The sequence below is a fragment of the Anabrus simplex genome, chromosome 5 (assembly GCF_040414725.1).
Source record: "Anabrus simplex isolate iqAnaSimp1 chromosome 5, ASM4041472v1, whole genome shotgun sequence".
Taxonomy (NCBI): domain Eukaryota; kingdom Metazoa; phylum Arthropoda; class Insecta; order Orthoptera; family Tettigoniidae; genus Anabrus; species Anabrus simplex.
The window spans coordinates 331062978-331087063 of NC_090269.1; the positions used below are offsets into that span (position 1 = coordinate 331062978).

At 37.3% G+C, this 24086-nt stretch overlaps 1 protein-coding gene across 1 annotated transcript in view; it reads right to left on the reverse strand.

The window, feature by feature from the left end:
* Nucleotides 1–14566: 14566 nt before the first annotated feature.
* The window catches only part of LOC136874882 (telomerase reverse transcriptase), a 105826-nt gene continuing 96306 nt past the window's right edge, over nucleotides 14567–24086 (reverse strand). The window contains exon 8 of the mRNA XM_067148580.2: nucleotides 14567–15326. Within this exon, the coding sequence (XP_067004681.2) occupies nucleotides 15115–15326 (212 nt within the window). The 3' untranslated portion in view covers nucleotides 14567–15114. The remainder of the gene's footprint in view (nucleotides 15327–24086) is intronic.

Genomic DNA, 24086 nt, shown 5'->3' on the forward strand with positions numbered 1-24086 from the left:
ATAATCTTTAGTGAATTTAAGTCATAATTTTGAGAATTTGGAATTTTAAGAAGGTTGGATAATAGTAAATGCAAATATGACGAGTTTGAACCAACTTCGTTTACAATTAGAGGAATATCAGAAGGAGCAGGGAGAGAAACTGCAAGGACAGGATGAGGAGATAAATAGAATGATAGAGGATGCAGAAAAGGCGAAAAGAGAACAGGAACAGAAATTTAAGGAGAAGGATGAGCAGATAAACCAGATAACCGAAAAGTTAGACAAGACAAAAGACGAACAGAAGGGAATAATGGAAATGTTAAAAGAAATGATGGTGGAGATGAGAAATATGAAAGAAGAGCAAAAAGAACATAATCATAAACAAGAAGAGAAACAGCAAGAAATGATGAGGAAACAAGAAGAGAAACAGCAAGAAATGATGAGGAAGCAAGAAATGAGACAGAAAGAGCAATTGGAAGAAATATTTGGAAGATTTCGAGAAGAATACCGACAGAAACAAGAAGAGTGTAATCAGAAACAAGAGGAATACCAAATAAAACAAGAAGAAAGGCATCGAAGCCAGATTGAGGAGATGAGAAGGATGGAGAAGAGGCAAGAGGAGATGATTAGAACAGGAATTGGCAAGATTGAAGAAGAAGTTTCCCAGATGAAAAACGGGATAAGCGAACTTCGAACTGAAATGATGGAAAAGATGGAGGATAAGAACAAAGAGATCCATAATGAAATGGATAAAATTAGAGGAGAATTAGCCGAAAATAGAAATTATATCCAGGAATTAAAAGAGGATGAAATTAAGAAGCTAACGGAAAACATGGAGTCGATGAGGGTAGATTCCCAAGAAAAATGGAATCAATATGAAGAGAAGTTAAAAGACATAAATGAGAACGTAATAACAGCAAATAAAACGCTGGGAGATAATTTTATATTAGCACGTGACCATATTGGAGATGAGATGAAAATTTTAAATGAAGAAATGAAGAAGAACAAAAATGAATCGGAGAAGAGAATGATTAGAACGGAGCAGGGAATTGACGAGATGAAGAAAGAAATTCAGAATATAAGGGGTGAAATTCAAACTACAAAATTAGAGATGTCAAAACAATTGAATGAACAGAGAATCGTAGATATAAATATAAATGACAGGGAAGGAACACCGACAATTTCGGGCGAAACTGATCAGAGCAGTAAGGACGTTATAGTTGGAAATATTGGAAATGGAAGCCCAGCCATTATAAATATTGTAAAAACGTACGATGACAGGCCCAAAAATTTTAGTAATACCGCGGCAATGTCACCAAAGAGGTTCTTGCGAGAAATGGAGGAATATTTTAAAGAAAATAGAATACCTGACGAAAAGAAACTTAGGATAGTAGAAAAACACTTAGATGCAAATCCGAATTTGTGGTATCAGGCATTTAAGTACACTTTCCACGATTACGATGAGTTCAAGGTCGCATTTCTCAAACGATTTTGGAATCCGGAGATTCAACAAAACCTTAGATTGGAGTTGTATTCAAAAAGATATTCGTCGGTAGGACCAACGAGATTTAGTGACTACTTCTCGTACCAGTTTCATAGGTTCCAGGACCTAGATTCTGCACCCAGCGAATTAGAGGCGATAAAGACAATTCAAAAGCAGTTTCCTCCAGAAACTCAAAGATTATTAGCTGCTGCAAATGTGACTTCCGCAATCGAAATGGAAAGCATTTTAAGGCAGCTGGATATGACGTCGAGTCATCCGACAGCAAGAATCCATAGGAATACAAACAATCAAGAGGAAGTGAACGTAATAAATTGGGAAAATACTCAGAAGAAATCGGTATCCGAGAAAAGAGAAAACGATAGAAGCTCAAGGAAGAGAGAACTTAGTGATGATGATGAGAGGACAGGTGATCGGAACCGATGCAGATGCAGGCAGAATGGGCATGATAGTGGAAGGCAGAATGAAGAGAGACGATTTTTGCCATATCATCGACAGCCTAGCCGATTTAGAAATGAAAGAGAAAGAGGAAGTTACAGACAGAGGCCAATGTATCATGGAGCACCGATGAACAGGTACAATAATAGGGAGAATAGGAACAGACAGTATATACAGGAATTGAGAAAAGAAACTAGAGAAAAGAAAAGATGGGAAGAAGCGATCAGGGATCGAGATATCAACGGAGACATAGAGGGAGCCGAGAGTCTAGAGCTTCAGGAATACAAAAGAAAAGATAGAGAAGGGCAAAAACTGAATCCAGAAGCTCAATCGTATCAGACAGACTCTCAGAGTAAAAAAAACGCCAATTTCGATGTAGAGAGTAAGGAAGATGATATTTTGGAAAAATTGGGCAACAAAATTAAGAGTTGGTATGTACTACAAATTGAGGCTTGGGATATCGATCCGGATGAATTACTAGATGAGATACAAGAAATTCACAAAGAAAATAAATCGTACTTACCCATCATTACTGCACGAATAAATGGCCTGAAAACACATTGTTTGGTTGATTCAGGAGCAAGTATAAGTGTTATATCGAAGGCGTTATTTGATGAGGTAAATCAAGAAGGAAAGTTGCCAATTATACCAGTTGCACAAATGAAAATAAGAGGGATTATACCAGATAAATCTGTTGAATGTAAAATACAAACTTATTTAAATGTCAGGATTGGTAGATTTATATTTGAACACCCATTCATAATTATGAACAAAATTAAGTACAATGTGATTCTTGGGGTGGATTTTATAGTAACAACGGAGATGATAATAGACTTGAAAAATCAGGAAATAAGATTCCCAATCGTTAAGGAAAGTGGAAAAATAATCAAGGAAAGGATAGAGTTAGAGGGAAAGGCAGAAAACACGGAGCATATGAAATTTGAAGCTATTGAAACTGAAAAGTTAATGGAAGAGGAAATACCGTTAAATGAGACTGAGGAAATGGAAGAAATTATACATAGCTTGGAGAAGATATTGATAAAAGATGAAGAAAAAGAAGAGTCAGACATTTGGAGAAAGATCGCAGAAACGAAATTGAGTCCTAAAGAGAAACAGAAATTATATTCGATAATAGAAAAGTATTCAGGAATATTTAAGGATAAACCGGGAAAGATTCCGAATTTTAAATATAAGATCATCGTAAATGACTGGACACCATACAAAGGAAGGTTATATGACGTACCTGAAAAATATTTCCAGGAAGTAAGAAAGATCATCCAAGAGATGGTAGCTGATGGTATAATCATAAAGACTATTACACCTTATTTGAATCCATTAGTAATTGTAAAGAAAAGTAACGGAAAACTAAGAATTTGCCTTGATTGTAGAAAGTTAAATGAGAAATTAATACCAGAATATAATCAGGTTCCAAAAATTAAGGAGATAATAAAGAAATTTAAGGGCAAGAAGTATTTTTCGAGTTTAGACTTTACATCTTCGTTTCATCATATAGTTTTAGAAGAAAAATCTAGACTTCTAACCGGATTCATGTTTGACAGTCAAACATATGCTTATTGCAGGTTGCCTTTCGGATTAAAGAACAGTTGTGCCGTATTAATAAGAGCATTAGATAGGAACCTGTTACCTGACGTGAAAGAATATGTGACATGCTATGTGGATGACATGGTTTTTGCAACAGAGACATTTGACGAACATTGTAGTAAGCTAAAGCAATTATTAGATAATTTGGAAACTACAGGATTCAAAATTAACCTGGCCAAATCAAAATTTTGTCAAAATGAGATATTATTTGTCGGACATGTAATTGACGGAAACGGGGTGAAACCTAATCCGGTTAAATTCAATCAATTTGCGAATTTCCTAGACCAACGCGCATAAAGCAAGTTAGGCAATTTTTGGGAATGACCCAATTCTTTGCAAATCACTGTAAAGGGTATACAGAAATCGCAGCGCCATTGCAGGATTTGTTAAAATTAAACAACAAATGGAAATGGAATACTCAAACAGAAGAAGCTTTCCTGGCAATGAAAAGATTAATGGCAAATAGTATCAAGTTAGGATATCCGGATCATACTAAAGAATTTATCATACAAACGGATGCATCAAATGTCGGTATAGGAGCATACTTATACCAAGAGGCACCAGAAAATGATGAGGATCGAGTATACTTGGCATTTGCAAGCCGCAAGTTACGCAGCCATGAAGTAAACTATACAACAACTGAGCAGGAGTTACTAGCAATTATTTATGCTCTGCAACAGTGGAAAAAGATTGTATATGGATTTCCAGTTACTATCCGTACAGACCACAAAGCTTTGGAATTCGGTCTTAAGGCAGCGATGCTAAGTGAAAGAGTCACACGATGGATTTTATTCGCCCAACAGTTTAATATCAGAATTGAGCATTGTAGTGGGAAGGACAATATCCTCGCGGATGCATTAAGCAGAAATCCTGTGGAAAAAGAAGAAACTATAAATCAGATCGAATTAGTAAGACAGGATGAAGAAATTTTAGAAAAACTAAGGGATATATCAGCATGGCAAAGAGCAGATGAGAAATTAATGTTAGAAATAACAAGGATTGAACAAAGTGATTTCGATGACGACAGGGAAAATAATAGAGATGATAAATATATAATGGAACATGGAATATTGAAGCAGTATGTCGGCAAGGATTCGAGAAGGACCAAAATAGTAGTACCCAGATCTTTGCAAAAAGGGATAATTTGGCATTCCCATAGGATAATTGGACATGGGGGAATAGAAAAGGTGGTGAGGACGATAATGGAAAGATTTACATGGACAGGAATGAGACAAACAATTAGAGATGTAATCAAGACCTGTGATACATGCTAAAGGACAAAATATACCCCTTTCCTTACCAAGCAGGAACCAATTGCAATAATACCAACAGCTCCTCGTGAGATCTTTGCAACAGATTTATATGGAAGGTTACCAACAGCTGTTAAAGGAAATAAGTACATAGTTGTCACAATGGACATTTTTTCAAAATTCACAGTCCTACAGCCTATACAGAGAGCAACAACAAAACAAATATTGAGAGTTATAAACAAAAACGTTATACCTCAGATGGGAAAACCGAAAAGAATCTTAACTGATAGAGGAACACAGTTTACATCGGGTGAATTCCAGGATGCAATGCAAATTTTAGGAATTAAACATGTCTATTGTTCAGTAAGACACCCGTCAGCCAATCCAGTGGAGCGATGCATGCGAGAAATTTCTAAATATTGTAGGATATATTGCTCCCAAAGTCATTGGAAATGGATTGAAGTGATAAAAATAATCGAGGCATGTATGAACGACACTGTCCATGAATCAACGAGCCAGATACCGAGACTCGTACATTTGAACGAACGACCAGCTCGACCATGGGATGAGATTATAGGAAAAGATGAAGAACCAAAACCCACTTGCGAAGAGATTAATCAAATAGTAAGTGCCAAATTAGAAGAACAGGCAAACAAACGCCGAAGAAGAGTCCGAAATAAGAAATTCCACCCACCATTCCGGGTTGATGACTTGGTAATGATAAAGAAAGTACCAATCTCTAACGTTTCAGAAAGAATATTCGCCAAATTCGTTCATTTATATGATGGTCCATATGTGGTAAAGAAGGTTTATGGAAACAACGCCTATATGATAGAAAGTCTGGATGGGACATATCAAAACGTATACAACGCAACAAACATGAAACCATATTATAAAGAAGATCAAGAATAGAGTACTAACTAAAATCTGAAACACATGATATAAATGGGCGAAGTCAGGCCGATGAAAAGCTACATCAGTTTAGAATAACAAAAATTGAAATAAATATACTGCGAGCAGCATATTTATTTATCTATGGCAGGAGGATAAATGTACCGTTTTCATCGTCCTAATGTCGGAATGAAGGTCGTCATACGAAGTTATAAGTTTGCCATGCACGGTAATGATCGCGAATATTACGTAATTGGGCCATACGTCACAAAGGAATGCATATATTAAGTAAATTAGGCCGTGATTTCGAAGTGTATACATTTTACGAGCGTGTATATATTCAAGAAGGCCGTGCACGTGACGGCAAAGATATTTATTTGATGAATTAAAGATGCCTAGCTCACGGACCGAGACGGAAAATTGTCAAGGATCCATGCGGCCGTGATAAAATAATAGAAGGTTTTTCAATATTGTTAAAACAAGAACAAGAAGCTGAACAAAGAAAAATCCGCAACGTAAAATCGAAATAAATTTATCCTCAAGAAATATAGCCAGTCTTCGTGTGAATAGAAAGGAGATATTATACAAGTTACCGAGTGGAGAACTCGCGAAGTGAGAGAACAAATTGGAAAACAGACATTCACAACGGAATATCGTGAAGAGAGTTAGGAAATACCCTAACAGTAGTCGAAGTGGATATTCAAGTCCGTACAAGCAACCAAGTTAAATATTACGAAGTATAAATTGATTAGCCGAACAGAAAAGAGAATATTTACAGAAATAACTTGCAATAATTTAATTGTCAAATTGCCACTAAAGATTAATATTGAAGTATTGTTTTAAAAACCTGACATTAATTACAAGCCTGATATTTATTCCTGAGAGTATGGATATGAAACTAATTCATGGTTTGGAAATGTTTCTTTCTGTTATGATTGACGGCAACATCATGATGCAAGGCTAAACTGGATATGGAGCCGGATGTCTGACGGATACCGCCCAGCTGTAATTGCTATTCCGAGTCCCGAGTCACAACTTGATGGTGACGTAGCAGAGGATGAAGCTGTACGACGCAATCCCTAGATGACAACATCCAGTCCGAAGCCGACCATCTAACGTCAGTGATCACAAGATAAGTTCCAAAGAGATGTTTTATTTTCTTGAAATTGATATGTAGTAAATTTGTAATGATATTATAGTGTATATTTGGTACGTTGTTTAACCTAGTTCTTCGTGATAAAATCACAGACGTGGTTATCTTCGAAATGAAATTGTCCATGTTGAGCTATTATTACTAACAGGGGAATAGGTACTTCTTCCAGATTCTACAATCTATGCCATAATATAGGAATGCGTAAAACTAAACCAGGAGAGTTTTGAAATGTAATTTCTAACCAGTATGGGATAAAAACTTCGTATTTAAAGTGACGTAACCTTAAATATATTCTTGAAGAAGATAGTTGGTTTACGAATAACCTGAATGTGTTTACCGATACGACGCAATGAAATGTAAGTAGATATTAACTTATTTGATTTATATATGCATTTCATTTTTAAGCTAGCGTGTTTACGCGTATGATATATGAATTTTAACCCAAAAGAGTACCATTGTAGTAATGTAATGCGATGTTGGAATGATTTGCCGTCATGTTGGTGATGATATATGTTTACAGAGAGAATTTATGATTTGAATGGCATGTTTATGTGCAAATGTGAATAATTATTCGTCGCGATATGTTTATGAGATTGAATTATATGATATGATGGTAATTAATCGTAGTAGACGGAGAGATAGATATATTTATGAGTAATTTTGGCGGTAAATACGACGTAATATGGGCCGATGGTGATGATTACCATTTGCGGCAGAATAATAAAATGGTTATGAGTGGTATATAGGGTTAATGGTACACGCGTACGATGTAATACACCGCATATTTCGTATATTTAGGTTACCATACACTGTCTTCGGAAGGAATATCCAAATAGGAAATAAATGAAGGGAAACTTGTCGTCTTCATAGTTAATTTATACCAACGTTGTACTAAATATTACTGGAAGTTTGTTGGCAAGAATGAATTTGATTCAAATAATAATCCCATAATTTAAAATCTTTACCGCAATTACATATAAGAGTTAACCAAATGCATTCCTACGGAATCAGTGATACCTGATTAATTAATGCTAAACCCTAAAACATGTTTGGTACAATTTCTATTAGAAATACAATGAGAATGAAACTTTGAACGATACCTACATTTATTTAAGATGTTATTTGAATATTTTAATCTAATGATACTTTCGAGGAGACCAATATTTTTCAATTTAAGAACAAAATATATTTGAAATAGCCATTTTTGGGCCAAAATAATTTGGAACTTACTTGTGATTACTAACGTTAAGACGCCGAAAAGAGTGAATAATGAAATAATGTTGAAATGAAAATGACGAAAATAAGCATTTTTTTTAAAATCATTTTTCTTTATTATTTTTTAATTACCAGTTGATTATGTATAAAAGTAACAAGAACTGTTGGACTTAAACTAAATAGTGTAATTAAGAAATTTAATTAGGATTAGGGACTCAGACTTATTTTTCAACCAAAAGATTTCTTTATTATAGAAGAAGAAGAAGATAATTGATAATGATAAATATTATTTTCTTTTGTGATTCCGAAATCAAGAAATAAAATATAGATTTTCTAATTTAGAGGTTATTATTTTAGGAGATAGGCTGATATTATTAAGATTTAGGTAATTTTTGAATTAATCTATTAAAAATATTTTATTTATTTTTTTTCACTTATATTCGGATGACTGGACTTGGAAAACATAATAATGATTTTGGATGATGAATGGTACCGAGAATAATTTGTTGATATGGAAATGTGGTGCTTCAGTTGACCTCACGTTAAAATAGTATTTTTCGAAAAAGTAATTTAATTATCCCTGAGAGGTGTCACGAGGCAAAGTAAGGATTACCACATCATATATTCTGATGGGAGAATTCTAAGTTACGATTTCGCTAGAATTTTATGAGGCGATAACTGCGTATTTGATGAATATTTAAAGCGAACTTAGCCAACGACACTTTGCATCAAATTTATTATGCATTCATCCATTAAATGAACTATAAGAGTGATGGGAGATTGAGGGGAAAATAGCCGGAGCAATCGTTACCCAAGTTAATGTTCATATTAAAAATGATCGTCCAATATGGTGCAAGGATGAAACTACCCCTCAGGATGGTGCACATTATTTATTTAATTGTGGTAGAGATTCAAATTATGAAGTCGCTTTATCCATAAAATATATCCTTAAGACCAAACATCAAATAACATGCATTACAACGTTGACATATTCTCCATGAAGACAACAAGTTTACCCTTATTTATTCCTTATTTCGGAAATTTAATCTGAAGACAATTTACGGTAACCAACATACGAATTCTGCGACGTATTTCATTGTATACATGTATCATTAACCCAATATATCTTGCATTACTATTTTAAAGTCATGCCGCATACGTTAAATAACATTATTGGTTAGTAACACATCGTATTTACCACCAAAAATTCATAAGTATATTTATCTCTCCATATACCAATATTAAATATTATAATACCGCGTCATTCATTACCATAAATATATCTCAACGAATAATTATACGTATAACCATATCAACAAGTCGCTCAAATCCTTACTTCCCTACATAAACATTAATCATTCCCATCTAGGCGGCAAATCATCTTAACATATCGTTAATATACTACAGCGGTGCATTTCTGGGTTAAGTTTCACTTGTAATACACAAGATCACGTTATTCTGTAAAGGAAACACATGTATAAACAAAATAAGTTAATATTTACTCACATGTAGTCGCGTCGTAATAGTAACCAAGTCTAAGCAACTCAGAAATTAATTATCTTCTTTAAAACATTACGTCTGGAATATATCACATTGCGAACGTCGTTTCATTTCCATATTAGTTGAAAACATCATTTGAAATCTCTCCTTGTTTAACTTAAAGCATTCCTATATCATGACATTGATTATATACACTCGAAGAATACCTACTCCCATAATGATAAATCAACTAGGATAACTTCATTGCAAAGATAGTATCGATTGAGATTTCATCACGAAGAACTTCATAACAAGCTGCATACCAATGTTTACTGCAAATATTTATATATACTACGTCTACCACACATAAATTTCAAGATTATAAAATAATTCTTTGGAACTTAACTTGCAACTGCCGATGTTAGATGACTGGGTTAGGCTCCGATGTTGTCATCTTAGGGCTGCATAGATAGTCTCCAACATCCGTTACGTCATCAGGCGGTAGTCTCAAGAGTCGGGCTAGCAGGAACAGCTGGGCGGTCTACGTCGGAAAGTCGGCCCCATCTCCGATTTAGCCTCTCATGTTGTAGCCGTTAGTCATATGTGAAAGAAACATTTCCACCATCGTAATTAATGTCATGACCATAGCCTTCAAAATGTACTACAAAGAAGCTAGATTATAGTTTTGTATCAGGTTATTAAAGAAGAAATTCAATGTCAATTTCCCGTAACAGACTTTAACAAGTAAATAATCGAATTAGCTCTTAATTTTTCATTCAGACAATCGGCATACGAGAATTTGTTTTGGTATTTCGCGACGACCTTCAGTTTGTATTCCGACTACTGTCCAAATATTATTTAATTTCTTCTGCCTTTCCGCCTCATATTAGGTCAGATATCGGCGTAACTTTAAAAATTCTTCAATGTGCTGGATCTTTAGCTCTTGCTCTTTTATATATCTCCCTTCTTCTTCCCGCAAGGACTATTTTCTTCGTGGATGAACTTGCTTCGAAGTCTTGCGTACATTTTTTATTGTTCACTCACTTCTATTTTTAACAATTTTAAAAAGCTTTCTATTATTTTTTTATCACGGCTGCATGGATCCTTTATATCTTTATGTCTAATTTCGTGACCTAGGCATACTTGATTCGCCAAATGAACATCTTTGCCGTCACATTCATGGCCTCCTTGATTTTATGCGTCCGATATGTATATATTCTGAAATCACGGCCTATTTAACTTAATACATTCGTTTTTTTAGATGTATGGCTCATTTACATAATCTCCGTGATCTCACTACCGTGCATGGCAAATTTTAACGCCGTATGACATCATTCATTCCGTTATTAGGACGATGAAAACGGTACAACATTAAAAATGTAACTAGGAACTTAAATGCACGTGAAACCTGGAATGAACTTCGTGCTATGGGAGTTGGAAAATGCAAAGAGCCACATGTGCCAACTATATCTCTTGATACACTTAACTCTCACTTTGTAACTAACCCAATAAAGGAATCTCAACTTCAAAATCATATCAATCTAAATAAAAGAAACAGTGACCCTACAGAAAACGAACATAATTTATCTTTTCACTCTGTCAGTGTAAATGATGTAAAGCGTATTTCGAATTCAGTTAAGTCACAAGCTAAAGGAACAGATGACATCCAAAACATTATTGGCGCGGTCCTATCAATTATTACCCACATTGTATACCACTGTCTCACCACAGGGACGTTTCCAACTGCATGGAAGGGTGCTCTAGTAACCCCTATATTAAAGCATACTGGTACCACTGCAAATGCGCCATCTGATTACCGGCCTATTTCGATTCTTCCCCCTCTCTCGAAAGTTCTTGAACGAGTTGTACATGAGCAGCTAGTAAAATTCTTAACCAGACATTCTCTTTTTGACCCATTGCAATCTGGCTTCAGAAAAGGATATAGTACTACGACTGCACTTCTTCGGGTAACAGATGACATAAGACTAGCAATGGACAAATGGCAGGTGACGATAATGACACTCCTTGACTTTAGTAGTGCGTTTGACACGGTAAATATAGACATACTACTATCCAAGCTACGCTCTCTGCATATTGGCGCGATAGCCCAAAATATTTTTAAGTCGTAACTTACAAATCGTCGCCAGTGCGTTGTGGTAAACAATCAAAGATCCCAATGGGCTGTAAAATCATCCAGTGTCCGTCAAGGGTCTGTTCTAGGACCCTAACTGTTCGTCTTGCATATTAATGACATATCTTCCACACTTCAGTATTGCAACTACCACTTATATGCTGATGATCTGCAGATATACAAACATACTACTACAAACAATTTACATGAAACAGTTCTGCATATTAATTCGGATATTGAAAGGCTTACCGCCTTGCTAAAAACAACCACTTAATCCTAAATCCTCGTTAACACAGAGTATTATCATAGGAAACTCTAAATTATTACATGTAATAAGCAACATCAATCCTGCTCCAATCATAATCAATGACATTGCTGTACGGTACCTTTAAAATGTAACTAATCTTGGAATCTCCATCAATGAGAAACTGACCTGGAATGAACATGTAACAAATGTATTTATAAAGGTTCATGCAGCTCTATAACCCCTGAAATGTCACAAGAATTCTTTTCCTCATAAACTTAAATTAAAATTAATTCAAGCACTACTATTCCCAATTCTATACTACTGTAATACGGGACTAGTCAATCTAAATGCTGAACAAGCTTTGAGACTTCAGAGAGCACAAAACTCATGCATATGATATGCCTTCCAACTGCGACATGATGCTCATGTCACACCATATTGCAAAACATTGGGATGGCTACGCATAAATGAACAAAGGAATTTTCACCTAATGACACTTGTTTACCAAGTACCAAGTGCTCTCGACGAACACTCCTACCTACCTCTCTTCTATTTTCGTTTCCTTTCCTCATTCCACAAACTTAGTACCCGTTCTGGTTCCCTACTTGAAATTCCACTAAGTTGAACAAATTCCTGTATTGCTGTACTGATATGTAGGACTAACTTAGTCTTAGAATTATCTGTCCATAGTATTATGTCCTTTTAGAATTTCTATGTCTTACTTTTATGTTTACATTTTTAAATTTTATTGTTTATAGGTTAAGTGTAAGAGAGGGCCGTGAGCCCTAACTTCGCCACAAATATAAGTCAGGAATAAATAAATATGTGTGATATGAATGCTGCATCATTGTCCAGCCTGCCTACTAGCCACGGATAGAACTCTATTCAAGTTTCAAAATCCCGCTCATGGAGCTCTTGGTGTAGTTCAAGATGGTATGGGTGAAATTTATGTTCATGCAGTCTTCGCCAGACTGACGGCCCGCTGGTGTTCACCTTACATGTTATAATTCTCATATTAATTGTGGTTGATTTTTTTTTTTTATAAATTAAGAACAATCAGGATCCTGATTTTTTTTATCTTTCAGATTGAGATTTAGGCTGAAGATGCCCTTAAATAAAGGGTGAAACATGTCCCTATAATTTAAAATAACTTTTTATGCATTGAATAGGTGGAATAAATAAACATTAATATTTCTTTGACTTTATGGTGTTCACCTGTCGTGCAATCGCCCTTGAACTGATGTATGGATTATTATGAGCTGCCTCCAGAACGGCCTCTTCTGTTTCACCCGATGTAACGGGCCTATTGAGGACTGGTGGCTGGTTGGAAATCACGCCTGTTGTCCTTCGGCGTCTTTCAACACAGAGGAATGTTGTAGCAGCCGGGGGTCACCTGTCAGAATACCGTTCCTGGTACAGACGTAGAGCCTGGCATGCATTTTGTCTTGCTTCCCCATACATGAGGAGCATGTCAACGTATTCCCCTGTAGAAAACAAGCCGAATGACAGCAGAGATTACAGTACATTCAGGCCCTAAACAGCGAAGTATGCGCAGGGCACAAGTGAATAACAGCGTCATTCTACTGTTTAAGGTGGCAAACGTGGGCGTGTGTTTACGTATTGAAACATCATACTGATGCAAAAATACTTTAACAATGAGGAATTCGAACCGCTGCTGGCACATTCCATCGATTGCTACGCGAACGCCTAACCACATCTGCTATGCTACACTGCTGGAAAAATGCTGGTAGAACGACGAGAGCAGAGTATATACGCCATCCGGTTCGGTGTTTAAGACATTAATTAGTGCACTGTTACCTATTTTTATGGAGTGATTGCCCACTTCATTACACCCGGTCATGAGGCACGACACACTAACATAGTTACGTTGTAAAAGGATGTTACTACATGATTTCAAGGCGTCATGTTTTGCGAACGAATGATATAACATTTTGCTAGGGTTCAGAATCGTGTGCAAAATGTGCTCACTGAACATTAAAACCATACAGTATGCCTGCAGTTGAATAGCACCCCTATAACCATATGTACGTTTGTTGGGCTGCAGCAAACGATATTGGAAGGGGCTGCTGAATCACACTGTATATATATATATATATATATATATATATATATCAACAAATACACTACCCAAGGCAGAGAGGCTGGCTCGACAGAAAGAGAAATTAAATTTGAGAGGGTTAGGTTAGAAGAGGAAGAAACGAAAAAAAGACAGCACAGAAAATAGAAACCTCCGAGGCAACTCGGGGGCACCTTGTTGGTGCGACTCTACTCTGAGGCCAATCCAGCATGGGCGACCCTGAGCTAGCACAGTCCTTGGCTTCAACAAGCACACCAGCCTCCACACCAAGTTCAAGATCATGGAGTCCCTAGAGGGGAAGTAGAGCAACCTTGAACGGTAATGCTTGTATGTGAATCTAGTAAATAGATTGTATTATGTAGATAATAATAGTTTCATCTCTTTTAACTAGACAGTAAAATGACTATGAATCAGTACTTGATGGGATGTTTAAAATTTCTCACAAATGCAATCTGGTTCACAGAAGCTGTAATTTTTTTCTGTGTTAGTTAACGTATTTCTGGGCTTTATTTCTATCAATGAAAAAAAGCCTAAGTCGACCATCTAATATAGAATAAGTTCACAAAATCATATGCACAAGTGTTTAATTACTGATTCTTATATACAGGACTTGCAATTACAGCTACTTGCAACTTTGCTCATTGTTAATACATTGTCACAGAACATTTAGCAACAAAGGTTTGTTCCTATACACAATACATATACTGTGAAACATTCAGGAAATGGATACACTACTTATATTCTCCTTGATCATTTTAGTACCAAGTCTGGCTTCCTCTTTTTGCATATTCACATTAATGAAAACAAAAAAATCCATGCGAAAGAATTTATAATGTACTTTTGACAGGTTCACAGTCAGAGCTACGGAGTTTCAAAGAAGATGCCTTTAAAATTTCAGACAGGCTACTCAAGCTGCATTTATTTTATTCCGTTCCTATTTTGCTAGTTAACTAAAAAGTCACAAGTTGCTAAAATTCACAAGTTTACAGTTACTTACAAAGATCATCACTACTCATGACAACACTACAATAATTATGATAATATAACAATCATTATAATTTAAGAAAACAGTATCCATTACAGATTATACAAACTCTATAAAATTCTGAACAAAGTCACATCAGTACCACCTATTTTAAAGTCTTAAAAATAGGTGCAATTTCTGTGGTAATATTTTGTAATACTCTCTGAACCTGAAGAGGTATTTTCTTTTCCAAATGTGATAGAAGTTTCCGAAGTTTTCTCAGCATGTGGCCATACATTTTGCTATGCATCTGCAACTTGATTCTAACTGCTTGGTAGAAGAGCCACAATCCTATCATAGCATACTTCTGTGAGTCAGCTAGAAAAAAGAAACAAGAATCTGATATTGAGGGTTGTATTAACCAAATGAGCAGCTCTCCAATGTCATAAAACTAACATTCATACAGTTTTTCTTAAAAAAGCACCACATTAAAAAAGCAAATTTTACATGCTCCTCATCACCTATGAACAATTTCAACATCAGAATCAGATGGTATTTTCTCTTAATTTTATTTATCTGCATGAAATGAAATGTGACTGCAATGATCCAGAACATTATAACAAATTCATGAATTGCCATAATAGCCAGCAGCAAATATTATTAAAAACTCAATTAGCATCTTAAATCACCAGCTCTTATCACTCGTAGGTCACTGTATTTTACAGATCACAATCTACTTTATGTTGCACTGACACAGATAGGTCTTATGGCGATGATGGGATAACTAAGAGATATAAATTTCATTGTGAATAGTCCATATTGAACTGTGATTACAATTAAAATTAACAGTACAATAAAATACACCTTTTCAATACAAATTCAAGTAATGTTTGCTACTTTACAGAAGAAATATTTATTAGGTACTAGTTTCAACCCATTATCAGGGTCATCATCAGCAAAAAACACGAGTTGCACAATGCACAGTATCAAATATTCCATAGAGATTGTAAAAAAAGTTGTAAAAACAGTGGATTTGACACTATAAAGAGGAAGGAGAAAAAAGTCATAATTGTGATAAAAGTGTCGGATAATGCATAAAATGCTGTTGTTGAAGGAAGAACTCAAGATGATCAATTTGGATGTCGAAGAATCTTGAGACTTGTAATTCTTTTGTTATGAAGTTGTGAGAGCTTGCGCTGCGATGTGTTGGACGTATTGCATAACTGATATGATGGGAAGGTCGCAATGGTGATAAAAGTTTCAGATTGTGGATAAAATGCATAAATTATGCATTTAGTTGCCGTAGAAGGATCAATTTAACATGATCAGTCCGGATATTGAAGAATCTTTAGAGTTGTGTATCACTCGTTATGAAGTTCTAACAGCTGTATGTCATCAAAGGTAGCAGTGGTGTTAATAAAACAATTTACGCACACATAGTGAACAATGTAGAAAGAAGGTACATAGATGTCATTCAAAGAGATTAAAGACCTTAAAAACTGAAGGTGAAAGTAACGCTTGAAAGTCAAAATATTTCTGTCATTAGGTGGAGAAGATTCGCAGTTCAATTCAGAAATTAGTGAAATAAATAATATTGTTAGTAATAAAAGCCAAATTAGTAAAGGGGGTAATGAAAAAAGTGGAAAAAAGAAATAGAAAAATTAATAAAAATATTTAATGTGTAATATGTGACGCACCTTGCACAGCGATGTGTTGGACATATTGCATAACTTATGTGACAGGAAGCATGAGTAAGGAAGATACGGAGGGGAGGGGAAAAAATGGATAGGACGGATAGGAGAGAAAAGGGGAAGGGAGGAGGAAGAGGGAAGGGGCTAATTTTTTTTTGCTAGTTGTTTTACGTCGCACCGACACAGATAGGTCTTACGGCGACGATGGGACAGGAAAGGGCTAGGAGTGGGAAGGAAGCGGCCGTGGCCTGGTGTGAAAATGGGAAACCACGGAAAACCATTTTCAGGGCTGCCGACAGTGGGGTTCGAACCTACTATCTCCCGAATACTGGATACTGGCCGCACTTAAGCGACTGCAGCTATAGAGCTCAGTAGGGGCTAATTTAAGGTGGGGCTGAGGTGTGAGGGAATAGGAGTAATTGCTGAGGAAAGGTGCCATGAATTGAATGAAAAAAAAAAAAATCAATTTTAAATTAGTTAAATTGTCTTCATGCCATCGTAGAAGTTTATGATATGCCGATTAAGTTTGACGGCAAGACCGGCCGCTGCCGCCGATACCCAGGCGAGGTCCCCCGGACCCCCCAAGTACCCTCAGATATAGCTCTCCCGCTACTATGAGAGGGGTAGTCATGGTGATAGTCGCCGCAGAACAGATGTTGAAGTGCAGTCCCCCGAAGGGTTGCCGGTAGTATTACCGCACCTCAGCCCTTGCCGGAAAGATAGAGCTCCTGCACGCCGTTCAGAAGGAGGCACTACTAGAGAGGAGTGGGCCCATTCCCCACTCCGGTATCGCTCGCCAGATGTTGAGACACGGCCACCGATGGCTGAGAGGGTATTGAAACAATAATATCTGGGCGACAGAGATTGTTTCTCTGGAGTTTGAGAGTACTATATTTATTTGCAGGAGGCAGAGGGGCGGGCGGCTTTGATTGTGAGTGTGTGTGCGACAGCAAAGCATGGATGATGGAGACGGGGGCTAGGCAATGGCCACCAGGAAATGGACTATGGGAGTTTTTGAGGGAAAGGTTTTACAGCAGGAATCACACTACATACTTATTATAATAGGGGCAGAAGGCCTCCCCATTGCCATTACATGAATTTTAAGCAGTACAATGCTTCTAAAAGAAACATAACCTTCGACTCCTGTTAATGTGGCGAATGTAGACAACCATGAATTTACACTGGTTTCACCTGAGAGAGGTGAACCCTAAATATCCTCTCCGTGGCTGGGTTACTGACCAATAATGTAACCGATGTTAGAAAATCTAAAATGATGCACGGCCCCTAGAATCTGGGGGCAAGCTTGCCCGCAGGAACGAAATTTTTAACCATGACCTGATCTCCGACCTTTAAATTGATGGACCTCTGTCAACGATCATATCTTTCTCTAACCTTTTCATGGGAAGCTTTTTTTAGGTTGCGTTTAGAATTCTTCAAAAGATCTCTAATATTATCGGGATCTATTTTCTCTGGTAATATGTCATTACGTGACCAAAGATTAGAGAGCGGTGTGTTAGGAACAAACTTAAACATGAGAGATGCTGGAGTGAACTTGTGTGACTCATGAACCGCCAAATTTGGAGCAAAAGCTAACCAATGCAGGGAAGAATCCCACCTGGAATGCTCTTCATGATGAAATGCAATTAAAGCCGATCGGAGATTACGATTGACCCGCTCAGCCAGAGACGGTTGAGGGTATTAAGCTGAAGTGGTTACATGTGAGATAGAGAGGTCAAAACAGAATTTGCATAATAAGTTAGATGTGAATGCCTTAGCATTGTATGTATGTTGGGTAATCAGCCCGAAGGCTGGTTTGATCCTCTGCAGCTTCGCCAACAGCTGTCATAAATAGCCTAGGCGTCACTGAAGAGGCGTACTAGGGAAACGAGGAGTGAGGTAGTTTCCCGTTGCTTTCCTCACCGAGCCAGCAGTTGCTCTTACATATCAGTCTGCCAAGCCCACTGAAATGTATGCACCAACTGACCCTATGAGCGATATTTTCACACCATTCATAACAGGGACTGGCTGCATAAGGAATGGTATTACTAGCATCACTCATACCTCAGTCACTTTCATATTGTCAAAGCCAAGGATGAGACTGTGACAGGTCAATGAAAGTAACAAATTTGATATAGCCCATACCAGAAGACATAGTGCACTGTAAACACTACATCTCGCCAGCAAAGGCATAATCAGAAACTATGTATTGACATGAACTAAAAGAAGCAAAAATAATATTTAAACAAGATATTGTAGACTGAGCGGTTGCCAGCTTAGTCGGAAATAACCAAGAAAATCTAGTGAAGCCGTCTACATACACCAGAATAAATTTATTTCTGTTCACCTTGGATTGTGAGAAAGGTCTGACGTAGTCTATATATAGGCGTTCCATGGGGCAAGACGTTTGATGCAATGACAGAAGCCCTAGCTTAGTGGACAAGGTGGACTTACTAAGCCAGCAAGATTTACAAGCTTTTACCAATTCCCTAATTTCACCGTCCATACCTTTCCAAATAAACATCTCTTGGATCTTTTTCCGAGTTTTGAAGATGCCGAAATCCCCCCCTAATGGGGTCTCACGATAGTATTTGAAGATCATAGGCACAAGCACAGCTGGAACCACTACTTTCGTCTTTCGAACGTGCCTCGAAGGGCAACACATAAGGGACGACATGTTCCTCAGAAGAAAGAGTTTCCATTATAGGAGCCAGTACTGGATCTTCACATTGATATTTTTCAATATCCCGAAATAACATAGGGGCATCAGTTAGAATAGCATTAATACCTGAAGGGAAGAGAAGAACTATCTTCCTGTTCGGTCGTCTCCACTTCATGAGAAAACATGCGGCTTAGTCCATCCGCAACTACATTTTCCGATCCTCTAATATGCCTCACATCAAATTCGAAAGCAGAAATTCTGATGGCCCAGCGGGCTAAATGACCAGTACGACGAGGCCTAGCTAATATCCAACTTAAGGCTTGGTTATCCGTTTTTAGGTCAAATTTGACATGTTCCAGACATAGGCGGAACCTCTGTAGTGCAAACAAAAATGCCAAACCCTCAAGTTCATAGAGGGAATATTTGGCTTCTAGAGCCGATAAGGTCCTAGAAGAAAATACAGCAGACACAATACGTCACACTCGGCAAGATATCGAGGGACAGCTATTAGAGCTCTCTCTAGCGGATTGACCTGAGAACTACTGATTCTGTCATAAGAGCACGTGTATTTGAGTGTGAAGTGTGAAGTGTGAAGTTTTTTCAGTGAGTTGACATAATTAAATAGTAGCGTGTGTCATTCCTTGATATCTCCTCTCAACATGAGGGGAAAGGTATGTGCTGTGTTTGGCTGCAGTAACTATGAAGTAGAGAAGAATGCGCGGTCTTTCTTCCGTTTCCCTTGTGACAAGAAAATGTAAGTAATATTGTGTTTGCATATATATTCTTCCAGTGACAAAGAGAATTTTATAGTACTTCATAATCTTCTGACCTGCTTGACCATATTTTAACTGGCTTAAAATATAATACGCATATTTTATTGTATAGCGCCGCAGTTGACCTTCAATACCAATGTGTTGTAGGTGTGATCTGTGGGAATGATTTAATTCAGGAAAATACATATGCATATGAGTGTGGCTGGTTGTGTTCCAAGTTACCCCATTTGGAATGCCGTAATGCAATGTCAAGCACTGAAGAAAATTTAAGAAATGTACATATTTTGTTGAAACAATATAATGATGTAAATTTCCTTTACCCTAATATAATGGCAGGTATTGCTTATAGGGAAAGTTTGAATGTTTTTGAGGCTAAATTTATAGATTTTTTTCTGTAAGTAGGCTTCAAGTTAAAAGGAAAATTGTCCAGCTCTTAAATGTAAATTCACTGAATCATGTGTCTAAGGAATGTGCCGATATTTTTGTTGACAAATGTTTTAATATGATGATACAATGCTTTTAAATGAGAAAAAAGAAAAATCTAGCAATAAACGTTCAGGCAGGAATTCTAAAGTTAAAAAAGTAATGCATAAATGAAAGATCAAGCCCTTTCACAGCAGTCCATTTCACATCTTGATTATATGGCTAATTTCAGTCTTTAAATAATAACCTGTTAAATAATTCTTCCTTAATTTATCCAGAATTGCTTTAACAAACTTGAAGTTAATATCTTAGTAACACTTTCTTTCTAGACATAATTTATTTATCCATTTGCGTATATACATTTCCATTGATATTTGAATTTAGCGCGAATTTTCAGGTCAAGCTACTAGGAGCGCCACTTGAGACTTGTCTCCCATTTTAACAAGGCTAAATCCGGAAGTGTCACCTATTGTCTCTACTGTATTTGCTAGAAGCATGGGTCGCCTTACTAATTCCGTTTCCTGAAGAAGGAGAGCGGCAACCACCTATGACAAGGCATCTGTTTGAACAATTAATTTCTTAGAGAAATCCTGCATGGCTAATACAGGGGCGTTACAAAGAGCTAGTTTCAGATCTTTAAAAGTGGCTTGCTGAGATGGCCCCCATTCAAATATGTCGCCTTTCCTACGGAGTAAGTTCAAGGGCGCTGCTCTGTTAGCGAAGTTAGGAATAAATTTTCTGAAGAAATTCACCATGCCGATAAACCTGGCAATGCCTTTGATGCCCTAGGAGGCTTGAAATCACGGATAGCCTGTGTTCGGGAATGATCGATGGAAACACCATATGCCCTAAGAACGACGTGGAAGGTTTAGCAAAAGCTACCTTAGACAACTCCACAGTCAACCCAGCCTTATGAAGGTGATTGAGTACTTCCTTTAGATGATCTAGGTGTTCTTCAAAGGTCTCGAAAATACGACATCACTGAGGTAGTGGTACAGATATTCAAATTTGATGTCCGAGAAAACCCTATCTAGCAGTCTAGTAAGAACAGCTGCACCCGTGGGGAGCAAGAAAGGCACATGGTTGTACTCATACAAGTTCCAATCCGTGGCAAAAGCTGTTAAATGTTTTGATTCTGCAGCTAGAGGGATCTGATTGTACGCCTGATTAAGATCAAGGATGGTAAAGAACTTGGCTTTCCAAAACCATGAAAAACAAGAGTGAAGATCAGGAAGGGGCACAGATTGTAACACCACCTTACAGTTCAAAGCCCTGTAATCAATCACAGGCCTGAAGCCACCTTGCGGTTTTGGCATAAGTGTGGTTAAGTGTAGGAGAGGGCCGTGTGCCCTAACTTCGCCATATGAAAGAAGCCATAATAAATAAATAAATAAATAAATAAATAAATAAATAAATAAATAAATAAATAAATAAATAAATAAATAAATAAGAAAAATGGGTGAAGAATACGCCAACTTAGAAGGTCGAATTATACCATCCTTCAACGTTTGATCGATGATTTCCTTAAGAGCCTTCATTTTAGGTGAGGACAGACTATAAGGTGGAAACCTAACTGGAATCGAATCCATAACCTCAATCTTATATTCGATAAGGTCAGTAACACCAAGAGTATCAGAAAATACATCAGGAAAGGACTGACACAACTTTCTAATACTTTCAGCGTGCTCCTCAGGTAGATGTCTAAGATCTAACAACATCTCACCCTGGGTAGGCGAAAGAGATGAACATGATGCAGAATTACATTTTAAAAGAGGAATGTTACGATTACTAGCAAATTTGAAGGTGCACGACTTGCTCTGAATGTCGAGCACAAGACCAGTAGAATTCATGAAATCAGCCCCCAATATTACAGGGCAAGACAAGTGTTTAGCCGCAAATAACTTCACTTTCCAGGTTAACTTTGAAATACGAATTTTAGCAAAAATGAAACTTAAAATTTCTAATGGAGACGAGTTAGCCAAAATGCATTTAAAAGAAGAGGAACTATACTCCGGAAACTTACAAACCGTTTTTAATTTAGATTACCATTCTTCCAAAATTATGGAACACACACTCCCTGAGTCTAATAGAGCGGTGACGGGTTCATTATTTACTTCAATTCTAAGGAATGGCACAAATGTAGGGGTCTCTGCCCCAATTCTGAGGCATCTCAGGGGCCTTCAAACGATAAATTAGAAGAACCTTCACCCTTACCGGAACCTTTACTGGGTTTACCAGGGGCTGAGCCTCGGGAGGGTGAACATACTGACTCAGTCGATGACACTAGTCATTTACTATTATCCGGTTTAGCGGAAGTAGCACCAGAAGTGGAGCAGGAGGGGTTGCTATTGACATTAGTGCAATTCTTGATGAGGTGGGTAAATGAGCCACATTAAAAGCAACCTTGAGATGTACCCACTCCATTCTTCGTCCCACTCGATTTTATCAATGGGCATTTATTTCGAAGATGTTCCGTTGAACTACAAGCATAACATTTGCAGGTGGTGAAAGTTTGGCAAGATGGAGGCCGAGAACTGTTAGAAGACGGAGGGGGCTCCTTTCGCAACTCGTAAGGTGTCGGCACACCTTACTCGTTCGGCTGATACAGCCATAGCCTCTAACTCTGAAACGGTTTGAAGACAAGACGCAAAACATAGATAAGATCTATAGGGTGGAGAGATACCTTCAACAAATATTTTGCACTGTTTGGTCTTCAGAGAAATGAAGGGCGAACACCCTGGTGTAAAATTTAATGTCTTGGATGAAGTCTGCACGATTTTTGTCCAACCACTGTATCCTAAAATAGAACTTTTGGATCAATGATGACATGGCTCTGGCCAGAATGAAATTTGCCACGAGGTGGGCATGGAAGTCTTCTATGGATGATCTATCAGCTATAGATTTAACTATTTTGTCCGAAAGGACACTTACGGAATATGGATACATGATTTGAAGTATTTGAGAATGAGATAGGCAGAACACTAACGCATGGTCTTGAAATTCTACCAAGAACCTTAGGAAAGAAATAACTTCATTAGTTGAGTTGACTGAAAATTTAGAAATGCCCTTCAGTAACATACCCAATGGATGAAGCAAACTACTGAACCCAGGTGACATAATAGGTGATGCATAGGAGACTGAGAAGTCTCAAGCACAGCATTATTCAAAAAGAAAGGCGGAATTTGTCTAGGATGACCAGACTCAGTTTCTGATGGGGCAGATGTTTGCTGAATTGCCACAGATTTCCTACTTTCAACAGACTTAGGATCTTCCTCAGTAGCCAAGTTTATTAAAGGGACTTGGTCGGTTTTGGGAGCAGCTGCCCCAGTCAACAACTGACTAACTTTATTTGACATTTCCAACAGATGTTCGACCAAATTGCTAGCCTCCTTAGCGTGATCCTCTTAATTTGAGAGACAATAGGTCCCTAACCCTGTCATAGAAATGAAACAGTTTAGCCTGTACTCTTTTAAGCTGGTTAGCAGATGGATCGCTCACTTCAAAAAAAACTAACTACAGACGCTAGCTCGGTGATATTGTCTGTGATAGTGGATAGAGCCTCATCAATTTCTTTTTCCCCAAAGACTGGGAT